Genomic DNA, 26,212 nt, shown 5'->3' on the forward strand with positions numbered 1-26,212 from the left:
GTCAAATATTAAGTTACATACTTAATAAATGTGTTTTAAAAGGTGTATTTCCATCAGCTCTCAAAAGCGCTGAAGTTGTCCCTCTTCATAAAAAAGGCTCAAAAATAATGCTATCAAACTACAGACCTATTTCCTTATTACCTTCCATTAGTAAATTATTTGAGAAATTAATCAAAAAAAGAATGATTGGTTTCCTTTCGAAAACCAACTTTTTTCATAATAACCAGTTTGGCTTTACTGAGGGTAAATCCACTGAATATGCGATTTTAAAACTTTGTTCAGAATTATATTCCAGTTTAAATAATAGTAATTACACTGCAGCTCTATTTATTGATATAAAAAAGGCTTTTGACACCATTAACCATGAAATTCTTTTAGATAAATTAGAAGCTGCTGGTTTAGAGGAAATATAGCTTAGCGGGAATTGGCTTAGCGGGAATAGTTTAAATGTCTATGCAGCAAAAAACTCTTCCAAGCAAATATACTCTTAACTTTTCCAAAGATTTCATAATGGCCATAACCTCATACTCATAACTCGTATATTTTTTATGCAAAATCGATGTTTTAAAACTTATATAAAATACAGGATGAAAGTCGTTGCCATGCTTTTGTAATAAAATTTCTCCGTAACCTTCAAAACTTGCGTCCGTATGTAATTCAGTTTCCAAATCAGATTTGTAAAGCTTTAAGATTGGTTCACTGCATAAAATTCTTTTTAAAGTGTTAAACGCTATTATTTCATTTTCTTCAAACTTAAATTTTGATTCTTTGGGAAGCAAATCTGATAGAGGTTTAACAATTATTGAATAGTTTTCGAAGAATTTCCGAAAGTATTAAGTAAGGCCAAGAAAACTCTGAATATTTTTGACGCTTTTCGGTATCGGAAAGCTTCTAACACCGTCTTCGATTACATAATCCAAAAACTTGATAGTTGTACTGAGAAATATGCACTTATTCCATTTAAATATTAAGCCGTTCCGTCTTCCTATTTCAAAAACATTTTGCAAAATTCTAATATTTTCTTCTTCATTTAAAGTTGGTATGATTAAATCATTCATGTAAATTATGGCAATATCGTCTCGTATTAATTCTTGGAAAACTGTATTAATACAACGTCGAAAGATCGATGGCGAGCACAAGTCGAACGGAGCTTTCAGAAATTCATATTGATTATCGGGCGTAATAAACGAAGTAAATTTCCTACTATTTTTATGAAAATTAACGTGAAAAAAGTCCTTTTTGGGTGGACAAAAGTTGGTCAGTCTCACATTTTCCTAACATGAGAAGCTGAAAATGCTAGGAAATGTCCTCTGAAAACATCAGCTCTCCCAACAAATCCGTCTCTCACCTCCCAGAAGGTAGATAACATAGTTATCTGCCGGGTGTCTCCTGGGCAACTTACTTAGTAAGGCTGACGAGAGCGGGTGAAAGCGAGTACTCGGCGCTTAATCCACGTTTCGTCGGTTAAGAAGCGCGCGGGTGGTAAATCCAGAAGCGTCTGACCTAGAATAGGCGGCTCCCAGGTCTGCGTCTGATCCCTGAGGGGCGGCAGTTTTTGAATCCTGGCAGTATGTATAAAATGCAGAATTTAATCGTTGATTTAATTGTTAAAACAAAAGGATTTAATACCCCAGGTGGTAATTCAACTATGTTGGAGAACCCACCCTCTTCGGAGGTCGGCTCTACGGATTCTGGGGAGAGCCATTTATTGCATTTGATTGATCCGTTCAGGAGGAACGCGAAAACCCGGCGTTCACCACATACATCAGCCGGATTTTAGAAAAAAATAAAAATATAGAAAGTGGACTACCGAACACTCAAGCTCCACAACCAATAAGGATATAAACATGAGTAAAGCTCAAGCCAAAAAAAGTGATGATCAGATTGCAGACATACATAAAAGGATCGGCCAACTAGAACAGCTCTGTGTGGCTTTCAAAAACGAGGCTCTTCAACTGAGGGCTGAGAATGAGAAGCTAAAGAAAGAGAAATATGTGCAAATTACAAACAATAAGTCTAAAAGATAAGCGGAATCATCTCCGGAAGTGGTTCAGGTGACGATCAACGCTGAGAAGGTGGATGTTCCTGATTCTAAAAGTCGAGGCGATGTCACAAAAACTCTAGGCCACCTCCAGTAGACATAAGTAATGTTGTTGACTTCATTATAGAGTCAACATTAAGGAATAAGGACATCAATTATAAGTTTAAAATGATGAATAACAATCAATTTAAGCTTATTGTAAATTCTGAAGTGTACTACAGTAATCTTACCAGGGCCATGAATGGATCTGGACTAGAATGGCATACCTATGAAAACAAGCAAGCCAGGTCAATAAGGGTCATGGTAAAAAATCTTCACTCCAGTTGTAAACCGGAAGATATAAAGGAAGACCTAAGCTCCGGGGGTTACAAGATCTTAGATGTAACCAATAAAATTAAAAAAATAAAAGAAAATAGGAAAAACATTATGGTGCCTCTACCGCTGTTTATGTTAACATTCGCAAATGAAGAGGAGATGAAAAAAATTTATGAAATCGATCACATAAACAGGATGAAAGTTAGGATAGAGGCACTTCGATAGGTTAGGACCGTTCCGCAGTGTAAAACGTATCAAAGGTATGGGCATACACAAAAATTTTGCCAGAGAGAACCGAATTGTGTTAAATGTGCAGGCAGGAACTTAACATCAGATTGTAGTAAGCCAAAGAGTACTGCAGCAATGTGTTCTAATTGCTTAGAGGCCCACCCAGCAAACTATAGGGGATGCCTTGTAGCTAAGGAACTGCAAAATCGTAGAAATAAGAAAAACAACAACAACTTGAACGGCTACCGAGACAATTCACCTCGAGAATAGTCTCAAAAGATGTAACATACAAGGACGTTCTCCAAACGAAAACTGATGACGGTGGCACGAGCAATAAAACATGGGCCAGTGACGTGAATGTTTTGTATAAAATGCAAAATATGATGCAGAACATGCTAGATATGATGGACAAAATCTCTCAGAGATTGAGTATTTTAGAGAGCGAAGGGAAAAAATCGAATACCAAAAGACCTGGTAAATTATGGCACGAGGTAATTTTAAAATAGCAACATGGAATTGCAGTGGCATTGCAAATAAAAAGGAATGCTTGAAGTTTTTCTACATACACAGAATATAGACGTGTGCCTCGTAACTGAAACACATATGACCTAAAGAAGCAGGATTCGGTTTCCAGGTTACAGAATTTACAACTCGAACCACCTTGGATATATAGCGAAGGGCGGAACGGCGATAATAAATAAAAGGAAATGTGGTGCGTTGCGATCTGCACCAGCTGCAAACCCAGGAAATGCAAATGACGGCGGTTCAGATCACTTCGAGTAAGCAAAAATTTGGAGTGGCTGCATTATATTGTCACCCCAGATTTAAAATTACGGCAGAAATGTTTCAAAAGGTTCTGACACACCTAGGCGATGGATTTATATTGGAGGGTGACTTTAACGCCAAGCACACTGATTGGGGTTCAAGGCATATTTCAACTAGAGGAAGAGAACTTAGGACAGCAATTGGCGTTACGGGGGGCCTTTTTCACTCTACTGTGAAGCCAATGTATTGGCCAACCGATGTTAATAAGTATCCAGATTTAATAGATTTCTTCATAACAAAACGGATCGCGAAAAATTTCACCGAGGTACATGATAACTATGACCTTAACTCCGATCATTCGGTGGTTATTCTTGAACTTAAGGAAAATATAGTTATGAAAAGAGCAAAACCTGCGCTGACAAATGGAGCTACAGATTAGAAAAGATTTCGCTTAGAGATTGAACGACAAATAGATCTAAGAAAAAGAGTAAGAAGGAGCCAGCATCCAACATAGATGAAGAGGCCGAAAACTTTACTAAAATTATTTAAAATGCGGCTTGGAGTAGTTCCAAAATTAATGTTATTAGAAGGGCACACATTAACTATCCCCCACATATACTAGCAAAAGTAAGACGAAGCAGGCGGGCGAGAAAAAAGTGGCAGCAAACGCGTGATTCTACTGATAAAACCAGATATAATTGTGAATCGCAGCAACTAAGACGCTGTATTAGAAAATACAAAAAGGGATTCGGTTGCTGATTATGTTCAAAATTTGACGACGTTTGAGAAAACTAATTACTTACTGTGGAGGGCAACCTATCAAACATCTTGCTCCCATTAAAAACAAAGATGGGAGCAAGATATATTCTGCCCGCATAACAGCCAGCGCGTGTATGAAAATAAAGAATCTGCTTTTGTTGGGGATAGCGTGACTATCCAAATGTCAAGGAAAGAGATGTTATGGATGAAAGCAGGACTTCTAAAAACCTAAAAAGGCCCCAGGATTTGACCTAATAATGGCCGATATTTTGAAAGACTTACCCAAAAGGGGTATAACGATGCTTACGCGCTTAATAAATGCGTGTATAAGGGTCAATTATGTGCCTGAAATTTGGAAAGCTGCAGAGATAATCATGCTACACAAACCTGGCAAACCTATAGACAGACTACTTCTTATAGACCAATCTCATTGTTGCGGATGATTTCAAAACTGCTAGAGAAACTTTTATTGAGAAGACTTCAGCCTATAATTGAAAGTAAAAGGTTAATCCCGAATCATCAATTTGGTTTTCGCCGAAACCACTCAACCATAGATCAAATTCATAGAATAACTGACCTAATAGAAAATTCACTGGAAGAAAAAACAATATGTTCTATCATATTTTTGGACGTAGCCCAGACCTTCGATAAGGTTTGGCATTGTGGATTAATAAAAAAACTTAAGCGATTACTACCAAGGCAGTATGTTGACCTGCTCGAATTTTACCTGACTAATAGGGTATTTGGAGTTAAACAGGAAGAGGATCAGTACTCTTCGCTCAGGGATATCAGGTCGGGGGTACCACAGGGGAGTATATTGGGCCCGATATTATACTTGCTATACACGTGTGATATTCCTGAATCGAAAGGAGTGACAACAGCTACATTTGCAGATGATACAGCAATTATCGCAATAGGACGAAATGAAAATGAATCTACACAAAAATTACAAAAGGCCAGTGACGAGATTTCAAAATGGACTAGAAAGTGGAATATAAAACTTAACGAGGTGAAATCAGTACACGTAAATTTCAGTAATAGGAAAATTGACAATTCATTTTCGATTCGAGTAAATGGCGTCTTGATTCCGTCCGCAAACACGGCGAAGTATTTGGGAATGACGTTGGACGCGAAGCTCAGATGGAAGGAGCACATAAAGAAAAAGAGATCTCAACTAGAGGAGGGATATAGAAAGTTTGAATGGCTTTTGGGGAGGTGTTCTAATTTGGCAATATACAACAAAGTTTTGAAATATAATTAAATATTTAAGCCTGTCTGGGCTTACGGTATTCAGGTATAGGGCTGCGCTGCGCAGACTCATATCCAACCTATACAAAGATTTAAAAATAGAGTATTACGGGATATACGCCCCTTGGTATGTCCGTAATGCCGATTTACACAGAGATCTCACGATCCTAAGTGTCACAGACGAAATTAAAAAGCAAACAGCCAATCATTTATAATTAAATGCGTTTATCCAATCATGTCAACATCGTGGCGGCTCGATTGGTTAACAATCTAAACTTTGTTAGGAGACTTAAACGCCTTCCTCTCGGTGAAAATAAAAAAAAATAAAAAAAAAAAAAATTTTTTAGGTCCAATGTTGAAAATATTTTTGCATTATGTAATTTTTCTAAGCATTCATCAATCAACGGTATGCGTTTATCCAATCATGTCAACATCGTGGCGGCTCGATTGGTTAACAATCTAAACTTTGTTAGGAGACTTAAACGCCTTCCTCTCGGTGAAAATAAAAAAAAATTTGTTAGGTCCAATGTTGAAAATATTTTTGCATTATGTAATTTTTCTAAGCATTCATCAATCAACGGTAAAGGGTATCTATTCTTCAAAACATTTAGCTTACATTTAGTAAGCTCAATATTTTGAAGGATAGATATCCTTGCATTTAGCTTACGATAGTCTAAACATATTCTATTACTACCATCCTCTTTTTTTGCTATTACCATTGGGGATGCGAAATCAGATCGACTGTGTTGTTTTATACTTACACTTAATTATTCTTGCATTTGCATCTTAACGTCTTCTTTTTCTTTTGGGGCCAGCCTACGTGGCTTCTGATATATTGGAGCTTCGTTTTCTAATGCAATTTTCATTTCGACACATGACTTTTTGTTAAATCTGGTTTATAAGATTTGATCACTTCTAAAATTAATTTTTGGGATTTTTGATTTGTTGAATTTGTTCAGTTTATATCCTTGCATTTATAAAGTTTTTTCCATCCTTTAAAGATTCCACATTAATTTTCAAAATATCATTTTCTTGTAAGTCATCATTTATATTCACTTCGAGTATTTTCATATTACCGTGATCCAAAGTTAAAGTGACTTTTTGTACAAAATTTTTCCCTAAGCAAGCATAAATTTATTTGGAACGATGTAAAATGTTATACAAACATGATTGTATATCAACTGCTAATGCACACGAGCCTAAAGTTGCTACAGAATTATTGCAGAAATATTTTAGTTTTATCCCGGGTGTTTGATAAGATATTTTAAGCAAGTTAGCTATTGATTGTCGAATAAAACTAACATCGTTGTCGCTATCGACGTATGCATTAAAAAAATTTTCTTGAATTTTGACAGGTATATTATTTTCACTTTTACTTATTCGCTTAACTGCATTCATACACTTTTTAAAATCTGTTCTTTTCTAGCAATTTCTAGGTATGTGGCCGTACTCACTACAATTAAAACATCTGGTCCCCTTTTCTTTACCTGAACAATTATTGCTGGAATGTGATAATGAACCACAATTTTTGCATCGTTGAATTTCAGAATATTTAGATTTTTCTGCTTGGGTATTTTTGTAATTTCCTTTTCCATATTTCGTTTTTGAATGTGTTTTTGATTATTTGAATTAACTTGCGTTTGAATTGCTATATCTTGTAATCATATTACCACACCCTATGTTCATACTGTTGTGCCTTTGATTAATTGCCTGAGAATTTTTTATATTTGAGTATATTTTTAATTGAAGTTTGAGTTCTTCTATTGTTTGGGCTTCAAATAAAACTGTTTTGTTAATTGTCGTATCAGGAATGTCGTTTATTATGTAGAGGATTAATGACTGCTCGTCTATCGCACTTTTATTTGCAATTGTTTTCATAACGTACAAACACTCTATAAAACTTTAAGACGGTCTCTTCTTACGCTTTTCCAACGTTCCATGAACTTCAATGCTAGTTAACGAGTCATCGAGTTCATCGGTTAATAATTTTTAATTTCATAAACGTGTTAATTCCAGTGTTTGCTACTACGGCTGGTTTAGCTGCACTTACTAATAATCTACATGCCTACAAGTGCATGTGAATTTCACCCGAATTACAAATGGTAAATATTTCTTCGAAATCTTTTATCTATTACTTAAAATTTTTCCCTGATTCTCCAGAAGATTTTTGGACGGAATCCTCTACATCTTTGAATAAAAACATGTTGCCACTCTCGGTCATGTCTGATTTGTTGATTGAAATTTCAAACTTCTCGTGACTTGTTGCTTTTATTATATCGTTTTCCATCTCTTGATTTAATTTCTTTGACGCATCGTTTCTTTTTGTATCTTGGCTTAACTTTTTTGACATATTGCTTTCTTTTTTTTTCTTTTTATACCCTGCACTTCGTGAAGGGTATATTAACTTTGGTATGGTGTTTGTAACTACTTGAAGGAGCCATCTGCGGTATGGACATATACAGTAAAACACGGTTAAGTGGAAATCGATCAGCCAAGAAAATTTTGTCCACTAAAGCGTGTTTTCCACTTATACGAATTCGACTTAAAAAATTACCTCCGATGTCAAAGAATGTATTTAAATTCTTCCCTTTTTTGTTTAAATTTATAAAAATGTAGCTTGCTTAGGTTTTTTTCCTTACAAATTCAAATTAATTTTAGCTAATAATATTATAACTTTAATTTTTCAACACTCAAAATTTGACAATAACAGAAACTAAAATATTTTGTGTAGCTACATAGTGTTGCTTTTCTTATTTTGTAGTTGAGAGTGTAGTTTTTCATTTTTGACATTTATGCTAAATAAAAACAAGGATGTGCAGTTAACCGAATAAATTTACATATTAAGTATCACATGAGGGAAAAAATATATGTGCAGATAAGCGTGTTGTGCACTTATCCGAATTCCACTTAAACGAATTTTTTTATATGAAAAAATCGAAAAAAGTACAAGCCACGAAAATTTGATGCAATTAAGCGTGAAATCCACTTAAGCGTTATCCACTTAACCGTGTTTTACTGTATATATATTCTTGCTCAGCGTAAAATTCTACGTTGATTTAGACATGTCCGTCCGTCCGTCCGTCCGTCCATCCGATCGCACGATAACTCAAAAACGAATAATGCAATCGACACCAAACTTTCACAAGTTGCTTCTTTTGTGCCAAGGACAAACCCTATTGTTATTGGACCAATTCGGACAACGGGTTCGGGTAGCTGCCATACAACTCAAAGAGTTTATTTTAATTATTTCAAAAACTAATAAAGCTATAAATATAAAATTTTGTATACATGTGTCCAATTATATTCTACATATGCTCTAAAAATTATAATGGGGTAGCTGCACCGGTTCGGGTGGCTGCCATACAATTCCAAAAGCAAATATTTTATATTCGGCAAAATAATAAAGTCAGATTCATGAAACTTGGCAGTCGTGTGTCCAATTATAGGTCAAAGATATTTCTAAAGTTTTGGTGGAATTGCTTGACAGGTTCGAGTGGCTCCCATACAAGTCCAAAAGCTTATTTTAAATATTTGGAAAAGGATTAAGTTAGATTCATGAAACTTGGCAGTTGTGTGTCCAATTATAGATCAGATATATTAGCGAAGTTTTAGTGGAATTTCTTGGCAGGTTCGGGTACCTGCCATACAACTCCAAAAGCTAATTAAAAATATTTGAAAAAATAATAAAGTCAGATTCATGAAACTTAGTAGTTGTGTGTTCAGTTATAGGTCAGACATATCCGTAAAGTTTCTATAGAATGGTTTCACAGGTTTGAGTAATTGTTATACAACAATGAAAGGTGCAGGGTATAATTCAATCGGTTCATACCGACTGAAACGTTTTTACTTGTTTAACTTTGTTTTCTCCTTCTTTTTCTTAAGAGCTTTGCTTTAGTTTATTGATTTAATAATTTATTATTTAGATATCGTTTTACGTAAATTAACTTAATGATGTGTCGTTTTATTCAATTTTTTGACATTTAATCTTTTATTTTAAAATCTCTGCTTTATATTTAAACGTAACATTTAATTTTTTGATAAATCCTTTGATTTAAAATTTTTAACGTGTCGTATTAATTTAATTGTCGGGATTTTATTGTATTTTATCTTTTTAATTCTGACTTAACGTTTTGTTTTATTTTTAACGTACCTTTTTATTCAAAGTTTTTGACGTTCCGATTTATTTATTTTATTTTATTTGGCGTAAAGTTTCATTTATTATTTGACGTAGGTTTTTGACATGTCCGGTTTATTTTAATAACGTGGTTTTAATTTTGACGTAACGTTTTGTATATTTTTTAACGTAACTTTATTTTATTTTTTTGACGTTGTGTGTGATTTATTTTAATAACGTAACTTTATATCTTAACGTAGTGTTTTGTTTTTTATTTGGCGCAGATTTTATTTTAGGTTTTTGACATACCGATTTATTTTAATAACGTGCTTTTAATCTTGACGTAAAGTTTTATTTTAATTTTTTTGACATATTCTTTTACTCAATGTTTTTTTGGCATGTCGATTTGTTTTAATAACGTCGCTTTAATCGAGATGTAACGTTTTATAAATTTTTTGACGTGTTAACTTAATTTAATAACGTGGCTTTAAATCTAAACGTAACGTTTTGTTTAATTTTTCGACGCATATTTTCATTTAAGTTTGACATATCTTTTTGTCCTAGTTTTTGTAACATATCATTTTGATTAATTTTTCGTGAAGTCTCGTTTTGTTTTAATATATGATTTATTTACATTGTATTTCGGCGTAACTTTTATTTTAATATTTCGATGTATAATTTTATTTAAATTTTTAGCTTTAGTATTAGTAACCATTTTACAATTTAATCTCATTTCGTTTGCGCGTAATTTGATACCAAATATAATTCTATAGCCGGGTTTTATACTAAGTAAGTGTAGTCATTTTTTTCTCATGTAAACTTGATGTTGGTCTTTATTCAATTTGATCTTTGCAATAATTCAATTGTGTTACCTCGTATTATATTAATAATTTATATTAATTATTTATTTCACAAATAAAAAAATTAATTTCCAAAAACTAAAATTTATTGTAACGTGTAAGTTTATCGGTTTAAAAAAAATGTACTCATCTATGATATGATATGATTATGGTGATAGTGACAAGATTTTTTATTTTTAACTTTCTTTTACCCTTTCTTTTCTTTCTTGTTTTAACGTGTCAAAGTTAGTTTTCGTTTGCATTTTGCTTCCAAATTCTTAAAATATTCCATTTTTTTTAGAAATAGATGGTAATAAGAGTTGTGTAGGCGAGAAAGAAACAAAATATTGTAAACAAATGAGTGTATCAATAACATTGAACTATTATAAAATTAAATTAATTTTGTTTAAAAATTTTGTTATTTTTACTTCGATAACAAAAATTTTTTTTTATTTTTCATTTCGTAAAAGTTAGGTAAAAACATGCGAATGTATGACAGTGATAGTTATAAATTTAAAATTTCATACTTTGTTATACGGTACATTATGATGTAGTAATATGTATGTACTCCATTTATATGGCTGTTTCAAACTTATTATTATCTATATAAACATAATACATATCTATTACTTAAGGCGGCTTCACTTAAGTCGCTTACTTGACTTGAAATGTTAATAATGATTCGAAATTTAATACATAAACGTTGTTTTTGGGCTTTTAAACTAACATAGTAAAAACGCAGCTTGAGTTTCGAGCTGATTTCACGTCAAGCCGTAATGTGAACGAGGCATAGAAATTAAGAAATTTATAAGAAAAAATGCCTATTACCGATATGTGTGTATGTATGTATGTACATACATAAGAAATATTTGTTTTAAGTTTTTAAAACCAAATTGAAATAAAAACAAAAAATTCATAGTTTATATTACAATAAATGTAATGACAATTCCTAATTACAAAATTTTAAATTTTTTGTTAATATTATTTGTATTTTTCATATTATACACATATAATATGTAAATTATAATTTTGTTTTATTTCAGTAATCAAATTTTGTTTTTAAATCGATTTGCTTTTATAATATGGATACACAATTTCTGCCACCTTGTACTGGAATAAGTTACAGAAATAAAACTCCCGCTTTTAAAACTCTTGATATTTTTTCCTATACTTTATATACGAAAAAATAAATAACTCCCGCTTTTAAAAATATATTATAATAAAAGAGGTAGACATCTAATGCGCACTCTTTCCTTCTCCCAAAAATTCTAATGTGCATAAAAATTAAAATAAGAAGATATACTGCTTAACTCTTTTAGCTAAGGGAATTTTTTGTACACAAACATTGGTGAGTGGTTGCATTAGTGTGGTGTAAACGGAGAGTCGAATTACTTGTTAATAGATATACTTTGTTAACGTGTAATAAGTTCATATAAATCTTTATTCTCAAGACTCCGTAATACCACAGACATCTTTATATAAGACTTGACAATAAACAATTACTAATTCATTCATATGGTGTATTGAAATTTGATCACCGTACTTTTTGTTAAGAAATATATTTTATACTAGGTATTTTCGAATAAATTAGAAATTCATATGGCGATTTGGGATGTTTGTAAAATAAAAACCGAATATATACAAAAAATATGCAGAAATTATTTTATTTCATTTAAATATTAACAAAATTAAATTTCTTGCTCTTACAAACTAGTTACTTATTACAGCTAACAAGTTACATTACAATAAATTACAGGTTACAAAATATTTTTCAGTTAAAACCAGAATAATAAATACATAACAAAATTGTTTTTGAAAAAACTGTATGAATATTTACATAAAAAAATAAAATTTTTAATCAATATTTCTTAAAACTAGTAATATTTGATGAGAAAAGTAATTAATTTTATGACATAAATGCACAAAATAAATCTATTCAACTAAATTCAAAAAAATTTTTAATTTTCCTTTATAAGAGATTAAATTACATACTTATTTAAATTGTTAAAATCCTAACATTTGTTATTGTCTTGAATATTATGTCTGGTTAGGACGCTTTAAAAAAATATGCATACATAATTATGTACGTACATACATATGTACTTATAATTTCATTTCTTGTTGTTCGAATCAAAAATTCTAAAATGTTCAATTCTTATACATATATATGTACACAAATATATTTGAATAAAATTAATATTTTGTTTATGTTCATTTATTTCTATCATAGCTATAGAAAATAAGATCTGGGATACTTTAAATCTTCACGCAGCCATTTAAGAATTCGCCGACAGAATATCTAGAAGAATTAACTTTCTATTTTAATAAAGTTATTTTAAAAAGAAAACTTGCAAAAATATTTAATAGAAATTGCTTTAAATTTATTTTAATTTTTTTAATTATTTATGTATTAGGACGGCCATATATTCAACATATCGGCGGCCAGGTAGTTAGGTACGGCCCGCTCAGGATCCCTAGTGGCAAAGACGAAATTAAAATATCGTTTCGTTTATCCCACTATATCAACTTCGAGGCGACTCGTCTGATTGACAATCAAAACTTTTTGATGTTTTTCATCTGGACCTAGTACGGCGTTGTGGCAGATCAAAAACTAATGAAATTTAAAAAAAAAGTCAGAATAAAACTAACGGTTAGTCGTTTTTGACTAGTTTTATTGATTAAATGTGGTGGGTGTTATACTCCGTACGGCAAAAAAAACTAACCTACTGGTTATCAGACTAACACGCTATCCACGCACTACCATAAATTTACCTTCCGAATTCTTTATTTTATTCGTATTTTCAATAAATTTTCAAAAACCATTCTGTTTTACATTATATAAATATATATATATATATATATACTTCCGAGGTATTTAAAAGTGCGGAAACTTCTAGAAGGTGTAGAGACTTGGGACAAAAACTATTATGTAAGATTTTGCGAAACGAATCCTTTTAGGATCCTTTGTCGCAAAGGAGCTTTTTATAAAATAGTAAAGCTTCCGCTACTTTACTAAGCACTACGAACGTATCTTAGGTTCACTGTTGCATTTACCACTTTTTTCAAAAATGTCAATGACTTTCTCGGCAATTTTCCTACAATCTCACCGGTTTCTTTAATTTCTTTAGTTTTCACGCCCTTCTTAGTTATTTATCTATGTAATCTTCTGCAATTTGGAAACCTCGTGTGAATATGTAACACCATTTTTTATCTCATTTGATATAAAAGCATTAATCTTTCTCGGGGTTCCTTCATGATTACCCAGGAACTGTTGAGGCCGTTTCCTTTTCATACTTCTTTTTTGTAATTTTCATACTTCAATTTTGTAACAGTCTCGGTAACTAGCAGAGTGTTGCTCGTAGCAGCTTGCACTTCTGGCCTGAAAAATATGTTTTTTATTACATTCTGCTGTCATAAGATTACCAGCACATTTAACACATTCAGCCCCTCTTTGGCACAATTTTTATGTATGTCCGTACCTCTGGCATCTCTCGCATTTCGAGATGGAGCCATTACTTCTAAGAAGCTTAATATTTACTCTTACGTGTTCAATATATTCTATTTTATATATTTTATCTATATCTCCGGTTATATATTTTATTTACATATGTTAAAGGACAACTTGAAAAAAGGCTACTATTTAATAGTATTCACGTCATATTCTTTTATTATTTTAATTTTATTATAACATCTATGCATTTGAACCCCCTTTTGATAAATTCAGACTTAATATCCTGTGACTCACATGATGGGTGTAAGTTTCTGACTATTATTTCAATTGGCCTAGTCAATTTATTTTCATAAGTATGACATTGCCATTTCGTTTCGTTAACAACTTTAGTTAATTTTCTATATTCATTTTCATTTTCAACATTTATTTTTAGTTAATGGAGGTTTACATTTTTTAAATGAGATTTCTCTACTTGAATGTTATTCATTTCTAGAACATGTTCCATTTCTGCTGAACTCTTGGATTTTCCTTTCTTTGAGTTTTGTTTGGTTTTAATAGTCCAATCTGTTTCTCTAGCCAATTCCTCCTCATTTGTTTTGTACACGATCACACCTATTATGTCTTTTTCGGTGCCATTACCCTAGCCGACATTTCATATTTATTTACAAGATATTTAGCTATTAACTCAGTCAGGTTTGTTCCAGTGCATCCGTCTGGGATCAGAGGCAGACTGGAAAGCCGTCCATTCTACGAAATATCAAATAATTGAAAATAGTGTGACAGTTAGTTTTGTGGCATAAGATGGTATTTTTTTATTTTTCAATACAACAATACAAACAAAAAAATGCACAAAAATTCAAAATTTGTAGTAGTTTTGTTGTATTGAAAAGAAAGCACATTGTCAAAAACAATGCAGCAAATTATGATCGCTTTTATGAATTTTTTTTATTACTTCATTTAAAAGTGTCGTTTTTGTAAATAAAAGTTTTTGTACGAATTAATAAATTTTAATACAAAGTCGTTGTAGTCCAAATCGTCGTATATCAGGTGAGTCGTAAATCGAGAACCTAGTGTATTAGAATGCTTGATTTTTTGAAAATACATAAAATACAGAATAATATTGTAGGTCCTATCATGAATTTTGTTCGTAGCCTTGAAATTTGGAAAATTACGAATATCATATTTTTAATTCAGAATTACTAAAATTCTGCTCCGAATATTTCTAATAGCGTAATCATAGATTACGTTCGTAGTAAAAATATTTGTCAGAAGTCTATAAAAGAAGTATTCACATATAACAAGCAATTTAACGAGAGCGATACTTTTAAATTTGTCTCTATACCTAAAAATTCTCTGCTTTCTTTTGCCCAAAAGCAGGTACTGTAAAGGTAAATGAATTCTTATTTGATAACAAAAATTGTTTTTCCACTTTTCAAAATTTCCAAATATTAAAAAAACTGCAACTGTTTACTCAAATAGCAACAAAAAAATTTAAATAAACATTTGACAGTTAAAGTAAAATATTGATTTTGATACTCCGAAAAATTCTGCTACCATTGCTGATTCATAATCTCTACGAAAGAAATTTGCGGTCATTCAAAACTCTACGTCGTAGCTAAAGTTGTAATTTGTAAGATTATACTTGTGGAGTTCATGATAGGGCTGAATATATTGACTTTAGGTTCTTTGTTGAACCTTTTAAAAGCTGTTTGTTTGAAGCTTCAATAGGTTTCGTAACAGGAGTTTAGTGAGAAAAAATTGTGAACTAAAAATTTTATGAAAAATCGATTAAATGAAAAAATTTTACAATCCGTTAAATGTTGACAACTAGTTCGAAATAATAGGTTATAATCAAAAAGTAATCAAAAATGTACATCAATGCAGCTTCGATGCAAAAACTAGTGGCTGATGCTACACCGATTCAATGCGTTTACCTTGCTGATACAATATTATTTTGACATTTTTGGACACTTTCTAAATCATATGTTTTTTGGCGTTTATTTTGAAAAGGTTTTATGTAAAAGTACTAATAATATTAACAACTGAAAATCTATTAAAACATTTTTTTTCATTTCAATTAAGTTTTGGAGATTTTAATATAATGGAACATTTAAAAATATTAATAGCGTACATAAAGAAATAATTTATTAGAAATAATCTTTATTAGTTATCGAATTAAATAACAAAATCCTACCCTGACAAATGGAACTAGAGATTGGTCAAGATTTCTTTTAGAGATTTTTTTTTTTTTTTATTATATCTACTATTTATTGCAACTAAGTCCATTCAACCTAACAAGCAACTTTATTTTAACTTTTAAGTAGCGTTGTGGGGACATACTATCCAGTGATAGCCGTCCAGTATTATTAGTTGTATTCTTTCAGTCTCATATCACAATTGATCAAGAGGTCTCCTCCTTTGCAGGCGGCGGGCTGTGTTGTTTCTAAGTAGCTTATTTATCTCACTATTAGTATGTTGCTGTACTTTAGATTTATGTTTAGTTGATTGCTTTTTGATTTCTTCTTCTACTGTAGTAATTTTTAAATCTCTATGAATCGTATCGTTTCTCACGTACCAAGGCGCATTCACAATATTACGAAGAACCTTATTTTGGATAGTTTGAATTATTTGTATATTTGTTTTTTTGGCGCATCCCCAAAGCTGAATTCCATACGTCCATATGGGCTTAATTATTTGTTTATAAATCAATAATTTGTTGTAAATATTCAATTCAGAATTTTTACCAATCAGCCATTGCATTTTCCTTAACTTTATACTAATTTCTTCTTTTTTCTTTTTAATATGCTCCTTCCAACGTAGTTTCACGTCTAGAGTCATACCCAAGTACTTTGCCTCATTTGCAAACGGCACCACTTTATTATTTAAATTTATTTCGATGGGATTGATAGTTCTGTTGGTAAAATTTATGTGTGCTGATTTATTTTCATTTATTTTGATTCGCCATTTTTTCATCCAACGATTTATTTCATTTAGAGACCTTTGAGCTTTTTCCGTACTTTCTTTTATGCATTTATCTCTAGCTAATATTGCAGTATCGTCTGCAAATGTGGCCGTTGTTACTTCATCTGACTGTGGTAAATCCCTTGTGTATAAAAGATAGAGTACTGGACCCAATACACTGCCCTGTGGTACTCCTGCGTTTATATCTTTTAAGACAGAATATTCATTTTGTTGCTTAACTCTAAATACTCTCCGTGTTAGATATGATTCTAGTAGATCACAGATTTGCTTTGGAAAAACTTGATTGAGTTTGTAGACCAAGCCCTTGTGCCACACCTTATCAAAGGCTTGCGCAACGTCTAGGAAAACTGCTGAACATACTTCCTTTCTTTCTAGGGCATCCTCTATGACATCAGTTATTCTATGTATTTGCTCTACTGTCGAATGTTCATCTCTAAATCCGAATTGGTGATCTGGAATTAAACGTTTTACTTTAATTATTGGTATTATTCGTTCCAGGATCAATCTCTCAAATATTTTGGATAAAATAGGTAAAAGCGAGATAGGCCTGTACGATGTTGCTTCGTTTGGGGGTTTTCCCGGCTTGGGTATCATTATTATTTCAGCAACCTTCCAAATTTCAGGAAAGTGTTTCAAGCGTATTGCTGCATTATATATATAGAGGAGTTTTCGCAATGCAATCACAGGCAATTCTTTTAGCACCATTGCAGTAATCAGATCGAAACCGGGAGCTTTCTTGTTGTTTAATTTTGAAATCTCCTGGCACAGTTCTTTAAGTTTTATTTTTTTGATAGTTGACATATCATTATTGGTTAGATGACAAGCTACTTCCTCCGATGTTTGACGAGGTAGCGGTTTGAAAATGTCTTCTAAGTAGTCTGCAAAAAGTTGTGCTCTTTCTGATTCAGTTACTGCCCAGGACCCATCTAGCTTTTTCAGAGGATAAGCTTGTTGAGTTGGATTCTTTAAATTTTTTGTTACTTTCCATAGAGAATAGTCCGTATTTTTTTCTGCTGTTAAGTTTGCTAATTTATTTTTTATGGTTTCATTTTTGACTTCTAAAAGCAGCTTTTTTACCTTGTTGCATGAGCACGAGTTACTTGCCATCTCTTACGGGCTTTTCTTTTTTCTTTTATAAGATTTTTTACTTCCAGAGGATATATAGTATCTTTATCGCTATATTTTTGGAAAGTTGTGTTATCCCAAGCTGCTTCTTGCACTTGTGTAATGTAATTATACGCTTCATCTTCCAGTTGTTGTATGGTTTTAAGAGGTGTGTTAAGTTCTGTACGATTACTTAAGTCTACACGAAATTTGCACCAGTTCGTTGTTTTGTTACAAAGTTTTATTGGCTCAGTTTTAGTAATTACAAATTCACTTGCTGTTAATATAACAGGGGTATGGTCAGAACATAAGTCAAAGCTTTCATCAACATGAGTGTATGTGTTTGATATACCCTTGGTCATGAAGAAATCAATTAAATCTGGCTTGCGTTTTGGGTCCGATGGCCAGTATGTCGGTTTCCCACTAGATAAAAAACTGCATTTAGCCTTTATTGCCTCCTCATAGAATGCTTTACCTTTCGGAGTAGTTAACCTGGAGCCCCAGAACGTGTTCTTTGCATTGAAGTCTCCTCCAATTATGAAATTGTGACCTAATTGATCGATTAAGTTTTTATAATCATTATTTTTTAAGTTATACTTAGGAGGACAGTATATAGCCGAGATTTTAAATTCTTTATTGTTAGTTTTTATTCTAACTGTTGAAATTTGCATTTCCGGTTTTTCAATTTTGGGTTCTGGATCGTGTCCAATGTTTTTTTTTATAATAATAGCTGAACCCCCCTTAGCTTTGTTTTCCGGGTGCGGGGCATGATAACAACTGTAACCCTCGATATTTATGTGGGTTTCGTTTGTACAATGCGTTTCAGATATTAATCCTATGTCAATTTTTTCTTCGATTAAAAATCTTTTAAGGCTTTCAATGTGATTGGGTAGCCCGTTTGCATTCCATGTAGCAATTCTTATTGAGTTGGCCATTTCTTATTTAATTTGAGGTTTATACTATTTTCAATCTTATTTATTCTGTCACATAAGTGTTTTTCAGCAATTTGTTGCTCGTCAAGTTTTTGATGATAATTTTTAGTGTCTCTTCAATTGATTTCATATTATTTGAGTCATTGTTTGTATTTTTAGACTTAACTTTATTGTTGCTTGCAGCTTGAGCATAAGTCATATTATTCATATTATTTAAATTGTAGTTATTATTAGGTTTAATCTGATGTGTCAGTGAATGAGGCACGTTGCTAATATTTGCCTTTTTTTGTGTTTTTATCACTTCATTTCTTTTTCTCTGCAATTCCTTTGCTATTAAGCATCCTCTATAATTGGCTGGGTGATTTCCTTGGCAGTTTGCACATGTTGGAGAGGTGTCTTTCGTTAATTTGCAATTTGTTGTAAAATGTTTTTCGCCACACTTAACACATTTTGGTTCTTTATTGCAAAAGCTTTTGGTGTGATTATAGCCCTGGCATCTTTTACATTGAGGGATCGTATTATTCGACTTACGAATAGGTTCAATTTTAATTATCAGGTTTAATATAGATCTTATTTTATATATTTTGTCAATTTTTTCTTTTTTATCGAATGTCAACATAAATAGTGGCAATTTTCGTTTCCGCAATATATGTTCACCCTTTTCGTTGATAACTCTTTCACTTTTTAAAATATTAACAGCATCAAGAATATTAAGGCCTTGATTTTTGATATCGTTTATAACATCTTCTTTATCGCAAGACCAATGGAGACCTCTCGCCATTACCTTAATAGGTCTGTCATTTTTGTCTTCGTACGTAAACCATTCAATTTTTTCATTGTTTAATTTCTTCGCTGTGGCTCTGTAGTCGTCAGAGTTTTCGATGTTGATTTTCCAGATGTTATTTCTGAGAGTAGTTATTTTGAATGTGTTTGTTATTGATGAAATTAACTCTTTAATCTTGTTATAGTCATCAATCCCCACAACGTTAATTGGAGGTGGTTTTCGAGCAGTTATATTATCTGTATTTTTAACTGCATTCTCTTTGTTTTTCATACTACTTGTTTTAACTCCTGCATCTGTTTTTCCTGATACGTCGATTTGGGATCCATTTGGAGTGTTTATTTGTTGCTGGACATTTGTATTATGAATGGCTAATACGTCAACGTCATCTTGATCTGCTCCGAGTAGTTTCGCCTCACTGGTATTTGTTTCGACTTCTGGTGAACTTTTTGCTTTTCTTTTTTTCACTCTCCTCTTTGGTTTCGAGATAATAGCATTCCCATCAGTTTCAAAGCCCGTGAGGTCTCCGCTACCTGAATCCGATGTTATTACAATTTTTGAAATATTTTCTCTGTTCTTTTCAAGAGCCATTTTTAAAATCAGGTTTTCTGATTTTAGATCATCAATGTTCTTCTGTTGGATTTTAAGAATTTGTTCAAGCTCTAAGAGTCTCTTCCGTAAGACTTCAATTTCAGATGGTACTTTTGCAGATACCTCTATTCCTCTCTGTATTTCTACCTGGTTGTTATGATAGTTCAGCAATAGTTGGCCCCCCCCCAGAATCCGTGGGGCCGACCTCCGAAGAGGGTGGATTTACCATATTAATGGGATTACCACCTGGGGTATTATATCCATAAGTTTTCTCCATTGCATTACTAAGTGCTTTTAAGTTCGGAGGTAGCTCTCCTAGCCTTAAGATACGTACAAGGCAGTACCCAATCACATTTGTATAGCGAGCCGCTTGCTGCAAGTCAGACGCCCGCTCGAAGCCGCCAATTATTGGAACAGACGCAGTCTCGTTAGTTCACTGACCGAAGTTACTCCACCTGGGTTGGTTACCAGATCTTTGGCTTTGGTTGCTCAGCTTAACAGGAGGGACCACGTGAAGGTGAGACTTGGCGTTGAGTAGCAGAGGTTGAGTTGATATAACTGGAAACTATCAACTGGATTGCACCTACTACCCCATTTCCGCTCCCAATTTAGATTTTTAGAGATTAAACGACAAACAGATCTAAAATTATTCAAAATGCGGCTTGGAGTAGCTCAAAAATTAGTGTTATTAGGAGGGATGGCATTAACCATCCTCCACATATACTAGAAAAAGTAGGACAAAGCAGGAGGGCCGGAAAGAGGTGGCAGCAAAATGATAAAGCTAGATATAATCATGTATTGCAGCAACTAAGACGCTGTATTAGAAAATACAAGGAGGATTTGGTTGCCAATTATGTTCAAAATTTGACGGCGTGTGAGAAAACTAATTACTCACTGTGGAGGGCAACAAAGAATATGAAGCTAACAAATATGGTGCTCCTATTAAAAATAAAGATGGAACGTCGGCAAAAACGGACTAAAACAAGGCAAATGCGTTTGCGGAATATTTGACCAATATATTCTGTCCGCATGACAGTCAGAACGTGCATGAAAATCAGGAACCTGTTTTTGTTGAGGATAGCGTGACTATTCCAATTTTCAAGGAAAGAGATGTTATAGAGGAAATCAGGACTCTTAAATCTAAAGGCCCCGGGATTTGACCTAATAACGGCCGATATTTTGAAAGAATTGCCCAAAAGGGGTATGACGATGCTTACGCGCTTAATAAATGCGTGTATAAATTTGGAAAGTTCCAGAAATAACTATGCTGCACAAACCTATAGACGAGGCAACTTCTAATAGACCAATCTCACGGTTTGATTTCAAAACTGCTATAGAAACTTTTATTGCAAAGGCTTCAGCCAATAATTGAGAGTAAAAAGTTAATCCCGAATCGTCAATTTGGTTCTCGCCGGAACCACTCAACCATAGATCAGATTCATCGAATAACTGAACGAATTTTTCTTCACTGAAAGAAAAATCAATATGTTCTATCATACTTTTGGACGTAGTCCAGGCATTCGATAAGGTTTTGCATTGTGAATTGATAAAAAAAACTCAGGTAATTAATACCAAGGTAGTATGTTGGCCTGCTCGAATCTTACCTGACTAATAGGTAATTTCGAGTTAAACAGGAAGAGGAGTGTTTTTCGCTTAAGGATATCAGATCGGGGGTACTACAAGCGAGTTAATTGGGCCGATATTATACTTGTTATACACCTTTGATATTTCTGAATCGGAAGCAATGACGACAGCTACATTATCTGATGATACAGATAATAGGACAAAATGGAAATGAATCTACAGAAAAATTACAAAAGGCCAGTATAGTACACGTGAATTTCACTAATAGGAAAATTGACAATTCTTTTGCGTTTCGGATAAATGGCGTCTTAATTCCATTCGCAAACACGGCGAAATATTTGGGAATGACATTGGACGTAAGGCTCAGGTGGAAGGAGCACATAAAGAGATCACAACTCGAGGAGAAATACAGGAAGTTTAAGTGGCTTTTGAGAAGGCGTTCTTCGTTGTCAATATACAACTAAGTTTTGATATGTAATCAAATATATAAGCCTATCTGGGCTTACAGTATCCAATTATGGGGCTGCGCTGAGCAGACTCATATTCAATTTATTGAAAGATTTCAAAATAAGGTATTACGGGAGATTGTAAGCGCCTCCTGGTATGTCCATAATGCCGATGTATACAGGGATCTCGCGGTCCTAAGTGTCACAGACGATTTTAAAAAACAAGCAGCCAATCATAAAATGAGTTTATCCAATCATGTCAACATCGAGCCGGCGGCTCGATTGGACGGCAATCAAAACTTTGTTAGGAAACTCCAACGTACGATACCTCTCGAGTTAGAAACAATGAGAACTTAGAACGCTACTGTACCAGATCAAAAACTCTTAAATAATCAAAAAAGTTAAACCAAAATTAATGGTTAGTCGTTTCTGACTAGTTTTATAATTTATTTTAAGAAAGGTGTTTTTAGTGGATTAAAGTTCCACACTATTGCTTTCCGTCTGGCCATGTCTTTCGAAGTTTTTCACCCATCCTCCCGATAAAACAAAAAACAACCAAAGTTGGGTCAATTGTACAGCTGATCTAATATGATGCGTATTAGATCAGCTTCTTCAACATTTTTGGACACCAAACTTTAAAGTATTACCATATTAATACATTTTCGTATATGATTTTTATATGATTACATATCGATGCTGCGTTGATTACTTTCAGATTATACGCATAAATTTAATTCCTCTTTGATACTATAAAGTCTAAACGATAACATTGAATCATCCTATAAATGATTTTTTTAGTATTTATATTATTTCGCTGGCAAAACTGTGATACCACGTAAGTGCAAATATTTCCAAAAGTACTTTACCAATTTTCTGTTTAGAAAATGTCAAACAAGCCATCTATAATAAGAAACGCAAATTCTATTAATTATAAATATCGATATATATCAGTTATCCCAAATATCGATACATATTGTAAATGTCAAATATGAGCATCCAGGTACTTGACATCTCTAAATTATAGAACTTACGTAAATTGCTGCTGCTTTTTCGAGATATAAACACTGACGAAAATCATGTCCTCGTTCACAACTAAAAAACAAGATTTGCCACCGTCAGGTGGATATAAAGCTATAAAATTTGGTCGTATTCCTGCGAAAAATTATTTTAATGGTATGTTATCGGTAGATTTAAATTTAGAAATGTATGTACATAAATATAATATATTAAATTAATACTTGCCTAAGGTACTCAAATTATTGGAAGCTATGTTGGCGTGACAGTAGCTGGGCTTTTCATTTATTATTTAACGGCGAAGAAAATAAAACGAGAAGAAATAGAAATGAGAAGCGCGGAAAATTGTATTTATCCCTTATTGGTGGCTGAACGGGACCGAGAGTTCTTAAAACAACTTCGTAAGAACCGTGACGAAGAAAGTCGTCTTATGGCAAACATTAAAGATTGGGAGGTAATATTTTGCTAACACTACTTTTTAACCCTAGTAAGTTGTTTTATTTTTAAGGTGGGTACATGGTACGGAGAACCAATTTTCAAAACCTTGCCCGAAGATGAGCTAATTAGTCCATCTTTTAAAGAATTTTATGCTCATGCCGAATACAAATCGTATGCAAAGCGTGCTAACCTCAAACTATGGTCATAAAAATAAATGTCAATCCTGTTATTTAATAAATTTTATTGAACTGAAAGTAAATCTTTTACACCAATTGTATTTATTATAGATTTATCAATTTTCTCCATAAAGTATTTTTAAGATTAATTCAAGTCTCGAGGGATATTTCTTTTTTTTTTAATTGTTCCATCACATGTTGGTGCGTGTCTTTGAAGAAACCCCTCAAATACGAAAATTCTACCACACCTTTCACAACGAAACTCCTGTAATTTACCCATTACTACACTTGTGCTGCATGAATATACATATATACGTAATGTATCACTTACCTTTTTTTCTTCTAAAGATTCTTTATGTTTTCGTAGCTCTTCTTCGTTAGTAAATCTTTCACGACATTCGTCACAAGCATATCGCCTTTTAGTATGCCGAGAATCAAAAACTACTGTAAACTTCTTTTGACAAAACGAACAGGTATATTGTTTGACTATCTTCTTTTCAGTACTACACCCATCATGGCTAGTTTCAACTTCAACGGTGATTTGAGAATCATTTTCATGATTTTTGACATGGGCTTCGTACTTTTCATCATCTATAAACTTACGATTGCACTTATCACATTTTCTTGGACCTTTACCGCTGTGTCGTAAAAGATGTTCTTTTAAATAACTAATTGAATTATATACTTTTCCACAAATTTGGCATTTACGCGCTTCTAGATCTTTTGCTTCTGTTTCTTTTTGACGCAAGCAAGCACGAATATGTAGCTTTAAACTAAATGTTTCCTGGTTTACTATAAAAAAAACAATTTGCACATATGGTAAAAATTCTTACCTTCCAGCAGCTCCATAGCAATTTCCACAATTAGGACAGAAATGTGATTTTGATTGCTTTGAATTAGATAAAAAGTCTTCTTGACCTGATTCTGACTCATTTTGAGTCTGCACTTCATCTATCTCTTCGTATTCTGTTTCACCCATTTGCTCAATGGTGTAAACTGCATCTTTAGATTCATCATCTTGCTCAATTATTTCATGGTATATTAATGTAGGATTTCCTTCGTGTTGTAAAATTTCTGTTTTTACAGACGCCTTTTGCATATCGAAATAGTATGAATCTGATAAAATATCGTATAATTATATTTATTTTTCCTATTATCAATCACTATTATGTTAATATTAGTCCATTACAATTGCATAGAATAATCAAACACAGAAGCGGAAGTTTCTTAGAACTGTCAACATTGATTTAAGCAATGCTGCCAATTTACACAATTTTTGCTTATACTTATAAAGGTTAAGGTTGTAAAATATTAATTTTTATACCCTTATTATGATAGGCGAAGTGAATGGCTAGACGAGTTTATCGGACAGGCGAATCAAATAATATTTTAAATCATGATCGGCGAACGCTTTCATTCGCCAAATCCAAAACGCTTAAATTAATATTAAACAATCAATAATTTTTACAATAATTTGTAGAATTTTATGAACTTACTTTACAGATAGTTTAGATTTTTCCATTATATCAAGCTTATTCGCCAAAATTTTGTCGACTTCGGTAATCATAATACAAAAAATTCATATTCGCGAAAAATTACATTTGCTTCGCCGATCATAACAAGGCCCAATATATCACATGTACCCCGGGAGTTTTGTCACTTCACAAAAAATTATTTCACTCCCTTACTTTCCATAATATGCTTTTATGGTTATGCTACTACTCAAATACTTCCTTCTAGTGGACCTTTCTGTTTCTATGAGCGACAAAAAAATGGATTTAGATTAGTATATAATAGTTTGAAAGTTTGTAACAATAATCAATGAATTTTTGTTAAAATAATTTTGTAAGGTCATGAGAAACTGTTCAAATCTCTTCGAACTTCTTACACCGTTATAAAAAAGTTTTGTATAGTCATACATATTTTTTTTTTCCTTCTTCACTACTATAAGGAGTATGGGGCTAGTGCATGATATCTATCATGCTCTAGTTTCTATAGTCATAGAGAGTTAGCTATGTAGGTGACTAGCCTACCGTAGTTTTTTTTTATTTATATTAAATATTTCAGTTTATTAATATTTACCGTTTACTTTTCTTAGTCTTTAGTATCGAATATTATGGATATTTGAAAATTACTTGTATAATATTTATTAGTATTGCATATAATATTGAATATAATTTTTATAGTGACCTGACCGGGGTTTGAACCCGAGACCCTTCGGTTCAAAGGGCCCGGTGCCCTCTGAATTTTTGAAGTGTTTCTGAATTTTGAAAAAAGATTTTAATTTTGCTGAGAAACTTCAAAACATTTAGCCAATATTTGTTTAAATATTTCGTAAAATGTTTAAATAACTTTTATAACTACTGAATTCGTCGATTTTTCCATTTTGGTTATTCAATCTTAA

General features: G+C 32.6%; 2 protein-coding genes across 2 annotated transcripts; one reads left to right on the forward strand and one right to left on the reverse strand.

The window, feature by feature from the left end:
• Positions 1 to 23,196: 23,196 nt before the first annotated feature.
• Positions 23,197 to 23,898, forward strand: LOC129614876 (NADH dehydrogenase [ubiquinone] 1 alpha subcomplex subunit 13). Its single transcript, XM_055529827.1, has 3 exons — positions 23,197 to 23,353; positions 23,428 to 23,648; positions 23,703 to 23,898. The coding sequence occupies exons 1-3, from the start codon at positions 23,257 to 23,259 to the stop codon at positions 23,838 to 23,840; spliced, it is 456 nt and encodes a 151-aa protein (XP_055385802.1). The 5' UTR covers positions 23,197 to 23,256; the 3' UTR covers positions 23,841 to 23,898.
• LOC129614875 (zinc finger protein 595) lies at positions 23,854 to 25,047 on the reverse strand. The gene is made up of 3 exons (XM_055529826.1): positions 24,642 to 25,047; positions 24,140 to 24,581; positions 23,854 to 24,073 (listed from the first exon to the last, which is right to left on the reverse strand). Exons 1-3 carry the CDS (start codon positions 24,905 to 24,907, stop codon positions 23,954 to 23,956), a joined length of 828 nt encoding a protein of 275 aa, XP_055385801.1. The 5' UTR covers positions 24,908 to 25,047; the 3' UTR covers positions 23,854 to 23,953.
• Positions 25,048 to 26,212: the final 1,165 nt, after the last annotated feature.

The sequence above is a fragment of the Condylostylus longicornis genome, unplaced genomic scaffold (genome assembly GCF_029603195.1).
Source record: "Condylostylus longicornis isolate FDR11 unplaced genomic scaffold, ASM2960319v2 ptg000125l, whole genome shotgun sequence".
NCBI lineage: Eukaryota > Metazoa > Arthropoda > Insecta > Diptera > Dolichopodidae > Condylostylus > Condylostylus longicornis.

Excerpts from the sequence above, each read along its gene's own strand:
- LOC129614876 (XM_055529827.1), top strand. The coding sequence starts at position 23,257 with ATGTCCTCGTTCACAACTAAAAAACAAGATTTGCCACCGTCAGGTGGA. Across the intron at positions 23,354-23,427 it reads TGCGAAAAATTATTTTAATG|GTACTCAAATTATTGGAAGC; the intron begins GTATGTTATCGG and ends TACTTGCCTAAG. Across the intron at positions 23,649-23,702 it reads CAAACATTAAAGATTGGGAG|GTGGGTACATGGTACGGAGA; the intron begins GTAATATTTTGC and ends TTTATTTTTAAG.
- LOC129614875 (XM_055529826.1), bottom strand. The coding sequence starts at position 24,907 with ATGCAAAAGGCGTCTGTAAAAACAGAAATTTTACAACACGAAGGAAAT. Across the intron at positions 24,582-24,641 it reads TGCTATGGAGCTGCTGGAAG|TTTAAAGCTACATATTCGTG; the intron begins GTAAGAATTTTT and ends GGAAACATTTAG. Across the intron at positions 24,074-24,139 it reads AATCTTTAGAAGAAAAAAAG|GAGTTTCGTTGTGAAAGGTG; the intron begins GTAAGTGATACA and ends GGTAAATTACAG.